The sequence below is a fragment of the Grammomys surdaster genome, unplaced genomic scaffold, assembly GCF_004785775.1.
Source record: "Grammomys surdaster isolate TR1022 unplaced genomic scaffold, NIH_TR_1.0 1149, whole genome shotgun sequence".
Classification (NCBI taxonomy): Eukaryota; Metazoa; Chordata; class Mammalia; order Rodentia; family Muridae; genus Grammomys; species Grammomys surdaster.
Window position 1 is genome coordinate 936333 of NW_021605568.1, and position 10437 is coordinate 946769.

At 46.1% G+C, this 10437-nt stretch overlaps 1 protein-coding gene across 2 annotated transcripts; it reads right to left on the reverse strand.

Moving 5' to 3' along the window:
* Positions 1-1922: 1922 nt before the first annotated feature.
* Pglyrp2 (peptidoglycan recognition protein 2) lies at positions 1923-9749 on the reverse strand. 2 transcript variants are annotated; one of them, XM_028783554.1, is made up of 5 exons: positions 9527-9749; positions 6786-7793; positions 5754-5964; positions 4685-4982; positions 2808-2919 (listed from the first exon to the last, which is right to left on the reverse strand). In XM_028783554.1, the coding sequence occupies exons 1-5, from the start codon at positions 9588-9590 to the stop codon at positions 2908-2910; spliced, it is 1593 nt and encodes a 530-aa protein (XP_028639387.1). In that variant the 5' UTR covers positions 9591-9749; the 3' UTR covers positions 2808-2907. The 2 variants fall into 2 exon arrangements, with proteins under 2 accessions (XP_028639388.1, XP_028639387.1); XM_028783555.1 differs by lacking the exon at positions 4685-4982 and having other exon boundaries at positions 1923-2919; positions 9527-9748.
* Between the last annotated feature and the right edge of the window lie 688 nt (positions 9750-10437).

The window sequence follows — 10437 nt, forward strand, 5'->3', positions numbered from 1 at the left end:
GTCAAAAGAAGACACTAAATCCCCTGAGACCAGAGATAAAGACAAATCTAAAACACTATGGGGGTGCTGAGAACTGAACCCAGATTCTCTGAAAGAGCAGTAACTATTCTTTTTTTTTTAAAAATATTTATTTTATGTATGTGAGTACACTGTCGATGTCTTCAGGCACACCAGAAGAGGGTGTCAGATCCTATTACAGATGCTCATGGTTGTGAGCCACCATGTGGTTGCTGGGAATTGAACTCAGGACCGCTGGAAGAGCAGTCAGTGCTCTTAACCGCTGAGCAATCTCTTCAGCCCCAAGCAGTAAGTATTCTTAACAACTGAGCCATAGCTCTAGGTCAATATATACATATATATGTACACACACACATACACACGTGTGCACTCCCACGCGTGCGCGCACACACACACACACACACACACACACACACACGATAGAATCTTATGTATTTCAGCCTGGTCTTGGGCTTGCTATATTTATTGCAGGTCATCTTTAGCTACATTGTGTGTTCAAGGCTGTCTCAGGCTACAGGAGGATGACTATGAACTCCCGATTCCTTTGCTTTCTGCCCCTGAGCCTGAAATGAGAGGTATGCATCATCATGCGTCATTTATCCAGTGTGAGAGAGGGAGCCCAGGCCTTTGTATGCACTAGGTAAGCACTCTATTGCTATACACTCAGCTTTATTTTAAGTAATTAAATAATTAATTAGAATTAGTTAATCAATTAATTATGTTTTTTTGAGATGGGGTTTCTCTGTGTATCCCAGCTATGTAAATCAGGTTGACCTCAAACTCTACCTGCCTTTGCTTCTCAAGTGCTGGTATTAAAGGCATGTGTGTGTAAATTAATTAATTGATTCAAATTTGAGATAGGGTCACATTATATAGATATAGCTGGACTGGAACTTGTTTGGTAGAGCAGATTGTTCTCAAATTCACAGAGAAATGCCTACCTCTGACTCCCCAAAACTGAAATAAAAGGTATAGGCTACCTCACTCAGCCATATTTTACTAAAATGATAAATTACACTTGTATATATTTACTGGGTACAATATAATGTTATGGAATATTCCTACAATGGAGAATGACTAATCAAACTGAGAGGCTTTTCATTTGTAGTGCCAGAGGTGGACCCCAAGCCTCAAATATGCAAGGCCAGCATTCACCTCTGAACCCCTGGTTGGGGGGAGGTCATCCACAGAGGTCAGAGGAGGTGTTATCAAGTGTTCTGCACTGTCACTCTCTGCCTTATTCTTTGGAGACAGTATCTTTCATCAGATTTCATCAGATTTGGAGTTTGCATGGCAGCCATGAAACCTCAGCAATCCTCCTGTGCCCACCCTTCATGGTGCCAGGGTTACAGGAGCATTTGGCAGCACCCAGTTTTTTACATGAGAAGTGGGGATTTGAACTCAGATCCTCATGCTTATCTCCTAAAGTATCTCCAGAGTTCTTCAGTTTTATTAGTTTGCTGCATACTGGGCCACTTCCAACATTTCCCCTTTTCACTTTCTCTTTTCCTTTCTTTTTATAGTGCTGGAGATGAAACCCAGGGCCCCCAGTATGATAATACTGGGCAAGTGCTGTCACTGAGCTACAGCTTCAGGCTATAATTTTAATGTACCTTTTTTTTTTTTTTTTTAAGGAAATGGGGTCTAATCTGGTTGTTATGTGACAAACAATCCTGATGTGCCATTGAGCTATCACTTTCTGAGAGTGGCCCTCTCTCAGAGACCCAGGCTCGCTGCTTCCTAGGCTCAGGGATGACAGTGAAGGTTCTTATGCTGTCTGCCTGTAACTGAGTTCTGCATGTCTGCAGTGGGAACTTGATTGCTTTCCCTGGCTGTTTTTCCTCCAGGCTTTGCCTTTTTACCCCCCCCCCCCATAGTGAAGTTCTAGGGTTGCCTCCAAATCACCATTTTGTACTGAAGTTCATTTATTTGCTTTTGTTTTCTTGATTCTGTAGCACAGATTAGCTTCTAGCTTTGCTGAAAAACAAAATACGATCTTCCATTTTTAATACAAAAGCCCCTTAGACAGGCTTAGGTGTCAGGTAAGTAGATGGCATTGGCATCTCTGCCCTAACACCTTGTGCCCTCTTGTCTGGTCTTTTGGCTAAACTTCTTTTCAAACCAAAGGTTATCTGTCTCAGGATGGGAGGATACAGGTAGCTTGCTGCATCATGACCAAGAGCATACATTGAAAAAAGGGGGGAAGGGATGGATGATGAAACTCAGGCAACATGCAGCAAGGAGGGGAAAGGGATTTTGATTAGGACCATTTAAAAAAAGGACAGTTTTTCTCCCAAAGGGGCATCGTTACCAGTTTTGTTGGCATTTCACCCTATAAGGTCGTAAAATAAGCTGCCTCCATTTTTGTCATCCTGACTCTTTAGTACTCATTGTTAGGAGGTGTCAGTCCCTAATACCCACAGCTTCCAAGAAATTCTCCTTCCTCTGTCTTCCAGTTGCTGCAATTACAAATATGAGCTCCTGGACCCAGTTTCAGTTATTTTGTAGTGCTGGAGTAGGGATCAAGAGCTGATGGGTAGTGGTGACACACGTCTTTAATCCCAGCACTAAGGAGGCAGAGGCAGGCAGACCTCTGTGAATTTGAGGCCAGCATGGTCTACAGAGTGAGTTCCAGGATAGCCAAGGCTACACAGAGAAACACTGTCATAAAAAAATGAAAATACAAAACACAATCAAAAGCTTCTTGTTTGTCAACTAGGTGCTTTCCCATGGAGCCACACGCACTTTGCTTGCATTTTGGTCTCTGAGAAAGATGATGCTCATAGAGATATTTCCTTTCAGTGGTCCCTTTATTGGAGGGCTATGGTTGCTCAAAGGATCATTAGGTATAGTGCCTTCTGGACCTTTAAGGGTCTCTCAAAGGAGTTCTTAGTTTTCAACCTAGAAGAAATAAGAGAATATATAAAACTTAGGGTGTGTGTATGACTGGGTCTGCCCTCCTTGCTATGGAATCTTGGAGATAGGACAGGATGGGGGCCCAAAGTGAAGGAGTGGATACCAAGCTGACTATAGCAGTGTGTGTGGGGAAACTATTATATAATCCCAGCACTTGGGAGTCTGAGGCCAAATGATTTGGGGAGTTCAAGGGTAATCTTAGGGAAGCTGTGGTGGCTCATGCCTTTAGCTTTTAATCCAGCATTCTGGAGGCAGATGCAGGTAGAACTATGTGAGTTGAAGTCTGCATAGTGGAGACCCTATCTCAAAGAAAGCTAACCCAGGTTACATAACAAGTACAAACCCCTATTAAAACGAATCAAAACAAGCCAAACTCAAACCTGTCTACAGGTAAAGGATAGGCAGATAAATAGCTCAATGAAAACAGGAGGGCAGCATATAGGTAAGTAGAGGCTGGAGAATCCGAAGTTAAAGATCACCCCTCACTGGGCTATGAAAACCTTTGTCTCAAAATCAAAACAGAGGCTGGGGAAATGGCTCTGTCAGCAAAGTGCTTGCCTTGCAAATGTGAGGACCTGAATTTGATCCCCAGAACCCACGTAAAGTTGCTGGGCCAAGTGGCATCTATTAGTCCCAGTGCTAGGACTGTGGATCTGAAGACAAGAAGACCCCTTGGGCTACTAGCCAGCGAACCTAGCCTATTTGGTGAACTTTAGTTTGATGAGAAACCATGTCTCAAAGGAGGTAGATAGATGGCTTTCCTGAGGATAACACAGGAAGTTGTCTTTAATACCACAGACACAAACATACATGCAGATGCACGCACACACTAAAAAGAAGAAGAAAGAAGGAAGTAGCAGTTGGATGTGATATACTTCAAGAACCTGAAATCTCAGCACTCAAGGCGGAGACAGGAGGGTGGTGGGGGTAGAGGCCAGCCTGAGCCTCACAGTGAGTTCAAGGCTAGCCTGGGTTAGACTTTGTTTTACAAACGAAACAGGCTCAGGTAATGCGACTGTGTGGTTAGGTAGTGGTAGAAATCTGAGGCTGGGCGCGACTTTTAGGCTGGTCTAGATTGCTCTAGTGTAAGGATTCTCAGGAGCCAGGGAGTCAGAGGCTATCAGGAATCCATGGAGTTGAGGTGAGCAGAGGAGAGCAACACAGGAGTAGGAACTGGACTGAGGTTTGGCCAACAGAATAATCTGGAGTGAAGGGTCACAGGTCAGGTTAGGGTTGTATGAAAAGAAGCCCTTAGGAGAGAAGGCTGAAGTGGGTTCTAGGCTGAGTGTCCTGGGATAAGGTACGTAAGCAGAAGGGCTTTAGCATAAATGGGTAAAAGTGTGATGCTTGGTAGTAGAGCTCTAAGACGAATTGCTCTTCAGATGAGAGCTTTGATCAGGCCACAATCATGATGGGGCCCTGAAGAGAGAGAAACTACAGTTCCAGAACACCCCAGGAGTTCCTGGCTGCAGCTCTAAGGAGGTTGAAAGGCAACAGTGGTTTGAGGGAGAAAGCTGGGCATCAGAAGTCTGTAATCTAACAAGTAAAGAAGGCCAGACTGAGGTCAGAGGCAAGCAAAGATGTTAGGAGTTAGGCAAGAGATGAGCTGGCTGGGGCAGGGCCAGGGCTGAAGTTGTGTCGCGGAATAGACAGGACAAATGATGCCATGGAGAGAGACTGAAGGCTGCGCCTGAGTCATGTTTCAAAGGTGCAGGGGGCTAAGCTCAGGCACAGGGACAAGCAGACTCACCACAGTGAAGTGAGGCCAGGTGCCGAGCAAGTTGAAGAGCGCGTTCCCGGGGCAGTCGGTGTGCACTAGCTGGCGGTGGCCGAGCAACTTGTAATCTGGCTTCAAGAGACCTGCGCGAATTGCACAGCTCGGGAGCACATCACGCGCCGTGTTCAGCGCAGCTTCGCTAGGCAGTGACCCAGTGTAGTTGCCCACGAAAGCCACACCGAAGCCGCGGGAGTTGTAACCGCGTGTGTGCGCACCTACCCAGTGCCAGCCACGGCCCTGGTACACATAGCCGTCGGAGCCTATCACGAAACTGCAGAGGGGATGTGATATTTAGGATCAGCAGGGCTCTGTCCTTGTGCTTTACGACATCAAGTGCAGCACACTGCTTCTCTTTCATCCAATTCAATATCATTTGAACACCAAGTGCAAGCCCAGAAACCATTCTTTTTTGCAAAATAGTGCAGAATACCCTAATCATAGCATTCAGAGAAAGAATCAGGCAGAATTCTCTGAGTTCGAGACTAACTTGTTCCACATAGGGGACTCTAGGTCAGCTGAGACGATGTTTCACTAGAGGAATGAGAAGGAGGAGGAGGAGGAGGAGGAGGAGGAGGAGGAGGAGGAGGAGGAGGAGGAGGAGGAGGAGGAGGGAAGCGGCGGTGGCTGTAGTGATCTAAACCTTTAATCCTAGTTAGAGGCTAAGCTGGTCTACAGAGTTCCAGGACAACTAGGGCTACACAGAGAAAAAAAAAAAAAAAAAAAAAAAAAAACCCCGGTCTCGAAACGAACCAAACCAAACCAAACCAAACCAAACCAAACCAAACCAAACCAAGTTTCTCCTTTTTGAATCTACCCCTAAGAATCAGTCACACCCCTATTCACTCTTTTTTTCACTCTTCTCTTCCTTTCCCTTGTGGGATTCATAGCCCCATCCCAATCTTGGGCCTGGTCCCTCATTTTGACCACAGTCTGGTTCTTGGCCATGCCCACTACAAATTCCTTCAACTACTTGCGGGTTTCTCCCCACTCGTTCTACTCCTTGCCTTCCAGTCCCTCCCACAGTGGACTAGGCCAGATCCACCTGTAGCCGATGTCATTCCAGTGGCGCACGTCCTGGTGGAAATGCTGCATGGAGCGCATATTGGCCGCGCAGCTCTGGAAGGTGGTGCAGGGTGGCGCTGGCACGTATGTGTGATGCACATATAAGAATCCAAGTGGCAGCCGGAGTGGCGTTGGGTGGCCTCGGTAGGGAGCCGCTCCCCAGCGGCAGCGGGGGTGAATGGCTGGGCATCCTTCAAGAGCAAGGGAGCATCAGAGTTTATTATCAAACATTTCCTTCTGGAAGAGTGATCTTTATTAAAATGAATCTGTGGGCATCCCTCTGGCCTCCAGGATTTGACAAGCGTCTAGTTTTAGGTCAGGGAGATGGCTCAGAAGGCATACACAGGATAGATAGATAGATAGATAGATAGATAGATAGATGATAGGTAGGTAAGTAGGTAGATAGCTAGATAGATGGAAACCACTATATGTCCTTCCACTTCCAGGAGAAAACCCAAAAGTGTGAGTATGGTAGTACATTCCTGTTAATCTCAGGATTTGAGAGATTAAGGAAGGGGGCTTTCAAATTCAAGACCAGCCTGGGCTACATATAAAACCTTGTCTCAATAAATAGGTTAAAAAAAATTAACCCTCCTGTGTTGACTTCCAATTGTATGATTCGTCTTGTATGTGAGGCGTGAGGGGTAGAGTCAAGGTCTCATGAAGCCCAGGCTGCCCTTGAACTTCTGATTCTCTAGCCTCTGCCTCTCAGGAGCTAGGATTACCAGCATGCACCACTGTGTACAGTTTACTGTGGTGGTAGGGTATTTCTTATGCATGCACTCTACTAACAGAACTATACCCCAACCTCTCTTTAAAAAAAGTTAAAAATCATATAAACTCTTATCTATTCTCTAAGGACCAACACTAGTATTTCTTTGCCCACGAAGTTGTCCTTTTCTGTAGACTCTGCTGTCCCCCTGGATTTCCTAGGCCCTGGATCTTGCTGATCCAGGGGGATCACAGTGGGCTGGAAGTGTCTGTGTATGGGGGACCAGGGGGAACTCCTTACCCAAGAAAGCTTCAGTGAACTCTTTGGTAGCAAAGGTGGCTGCCTGAGCCAGCTGTTCTTGGCTCATGCTCTGCAACTGCAGATGTCCTGGCTCCAGTTTCTGTAGCAGGACAAGGGCCTCCCATAACTTCTGGGCCAGGGTAGGGGATGAAGTCAAAGCAGCCCCATTCTGCCTTCGGAAGTTACTTCGGAACTCTGGATCTCCATTCACCCCAGCTCCATAGTACTCTCTCAGCAGGTGGCTGAGGGGTGGGTGGGGCCTAGGGATTCGGCTCAAGTGGTCCCCAAGGAGAGCTCCATCCAAGGCACCATTGAGGAAAGCCATGGTAAGCCTGGATGCCTTGGGGTCCAACAGTGTGAAGACCCTGGGAGCAGAAAGCTGGTCCCAGCAGCCCTCAGTTCCTAGGCCTGGAGGACTCCTAATCTGGGACCCATGGAGGAAAGTCAGACCTAAGTCACCAGCCAAGGTTATTGCCAGGAGTCTGTCCACAGTGGTGGGAGTCTTGGCTTTGTCATTTGGTAAAGTGGCTCCAACATCTGGAGAAGAGGCATTTGTAAAGGTATCCATGAGTCCTGGCCAGGTGGCTCCAATATTAGTCAAGGTGTCTCCAGTATCACAGGGGATGGTCAGGCAATCTGAAGACAACTTAGCAACACCATACCCCTGTAGACCAGCCTCTAGCCCAACCAGTAGAGGCTTCACCGCTACAGTGGAGCCATCAGGTGCTAGCACCACTCCATATTCCTGCCCATCCTGTACATCATGCTGGGCCACCTCAGAAATCAGGGCTTGAAGCTCAGGGCTGAGTGAGTGAAGATCTGGCTCTGTAGTGTTGTGGCTTGGTGCCTTCAGCAGCAAGTGCTGGGGAAGGGAATTGTGGGGGCTGGAGTTCTTGGCTGACAGAATCCTTGCAGAGGCAGTAACATTGGCCCCAGTCACCAGTATATTTTGCTCAAGTTCAGCAAGGGCCTGAATGATGGAGTCCATGACCAGGGGCAAGGAGGAGGCTGCAGGAAGAAAGAATGAGTCAGCCCAACAACTCAGCTTCCTTTTGTTTTGGTACATTCCTCTCTGCTCGTGTCACATTTTCCTAGTGTTCCTAGCTCTTCATCTGATATCACTGTGACCAGCACTACCATTGTATAGAGGAAGAAACTGAGGCACCCAGACTGTTGCCTGTTGGTTAAGGAGGTAGGACTGCCTGAGCACTGGGGAGCCATGGCAAGACTATGAACAGGAGAGAGGCCTGAGCAAGTTAGCATTTGTAGTGGTTTAAATAAAAATATCCTCCATTGAACCATTGGTCATTAGGGAGTGGTGCTACTTGCGAGGGAATAGGAGGTATATCCTTGTTGGAGTAGGTGTGGCCTTGTAGGAGGATGTATGTCACTGGGAGTGGGCTTTAGGGTTTCAGAAGCCCAAGCCAGGCCCAGTGGCTCTCTCTCTCTCTTCTTGCTGCCTATGGATCAAGATGTAGAACTCTCAGCTCCTCCAGTACCATGTCTGCATAGCATGCTTCCCACCATGCTAAAAATGGACTAAACCTCTGAACCTGTAAACCAGCCCTAATGAAATGCTTTCCTTGATAAAAGTTGCTATGGTCATGCCTGTAATCCTCTCATTTAAAAATGCAGGAGGATTGCCACAAGTTCAAGACTAGCCTGAACTGCATAGTTCCCTGACATCCAGGCTACAAAATGTGATCTTGTCTCAGACAAACAAACAAACAGATGCACAGACAAATAAATAAACAAAAAGGAGGAGAAGAATAGGTTTTTCCCTCTTTAAGAAAGGGAATCCAAGCCAGGCATACTGGTACATGTCTTTACTGCAGCAGAGGCAGGCTGATCTATAGTTTGAGTCCAGCCTGGTCTATAGATCAAGTTCTGGGACAGCCAGAGTTATAGTAAGACTTTGTTTTGAAAAAAGAACAAACGAAAGAGAGACAGAGAGAGAGAGAGAGAGAGAGACAGACAGACAGACAGACAAGTGGAAGCTAGAAATGTTTGGTTACCAGGTCCATAGCAGAGTTAGGGGTTGTTGGATAATTCCAATGTTTACTTAACTATTTACCATGTGTCAGGCATCATTCTAAGTGACATATTTAACCTATTTAATCCTCACAAAACATTATAAGTTATGCCTCATTAGTTTTCTGTTACAGATGAAGCATCTGAAATGGAAATGTCATGTTAGCTGCTTCAGGTTACCCAGCTAGAAAGTGGAAGAGATATGATTTGAATCTAGGACGGTAGGTTGTTTTGTTTGTTCCAGGGGCTTGCTATATATTGGAGGCTGGCCTGTAACTCATTATATAGTCCAGGCTGACCTCAAACTCATGACCCTCTTGTTTCAGCTCCTATGTTCTGGAAATACAGACAAGTGTTTGCATACCCAGAGCCTCAAGATCATTTTAATCCTAGTGTCTGGAATTGATGTTCTTCCGTGGGCTATATATTCTGTAACTTTTCTCTTTTCTGTCTAAAATATCTTTTCTCTTCTGCTTTTCAACAAAACCCAGCTCTCCTTCCTCCCATCCCGGTTCTATGTATCTCTTCTCCAGGAAACTACCCTTAACTTTTGCTTTCAGGTCCCCAGGTCTTTCTGGCATCCCTTCCTTGACTTAGGCTGGGAGCATGTAAGGTGCCAGAATGACAGTTTGCTGAGAACTGGAGCCTTGCCCACTAGGGTTGAACAAAGCAAGTACCACTTCCCCTCAGGCCTCTGCCCTTGGACTTACCTGTCCCTGGCTCTGACCACAGCAGCAATCCAAGCACTATCCAGAGGACACCCTGGGCCTTCATTGTGGGGCTCCAGTTCCAGGACACAGACCCAGCAGAGAACCTCTGAGGCCTTAGGAGGACAGGGGCTTGAGAATTAACCTGCTGTACCAAAGCACAGCAGTTTAGCAGTCACCCCAGCGGAGGTAAGAGAGTGTGGGAGTAGAGAGCCAGGGTCAAGGTTATCTGGTCTCAAAGTCTCCTCCATCCTGTCCTGTCCCCGCCCAGAGTGACGTGATGGGTCAGCAAGACAGGTCCATGCCAAAAGAAGCCTGTAGACTGGGAAATTCAAACTCTAGAAAATTTAAAAAATATAATCAATTGTTATTATTCTGCAGTATTGGAGATTAAAGCTAGGGTGTAATGCAAGTGTGGCTAGCACTGTACCTTTGAGCTGTATCTCCACCCTCTCCTTTTACATTTTATCTTAATTTATTTGTTCTAAAATATGTTTTAAAAGACGTTAGTGAGTTCAAGGCCAGCCAGGTCTACAACCTGCTTTTTATACTTTATCTTATTTTATTTGTTGTAAATATGTTTTAAAAGTCTTTAGTGAGTTCCAGGGTAGCCAGGGCTATGTAGAGAGAGCCTGTTTCAAGCAAAACAAAACAACAGACAAACAAACAACAAAAAAGACACCCCCTCCCAAAACCAAAAACTGAAAAATACCCACTCCTGTGTTTAAATCAAGTAGTGGTGGCCCATGACTTTAATCCCAGCACTCAGGAGTCAGAGACAGGTGGATTGCTGAGTCCGAGGCCAGCATGGTCTATAGATTGAGTAGAGTGAGTTCCAGGACAGCTAGGGCCACACAGAGAAATCCTGTCTTGAAAAAAAAGTGTATGTATGTGTGTGTATATATATATATATA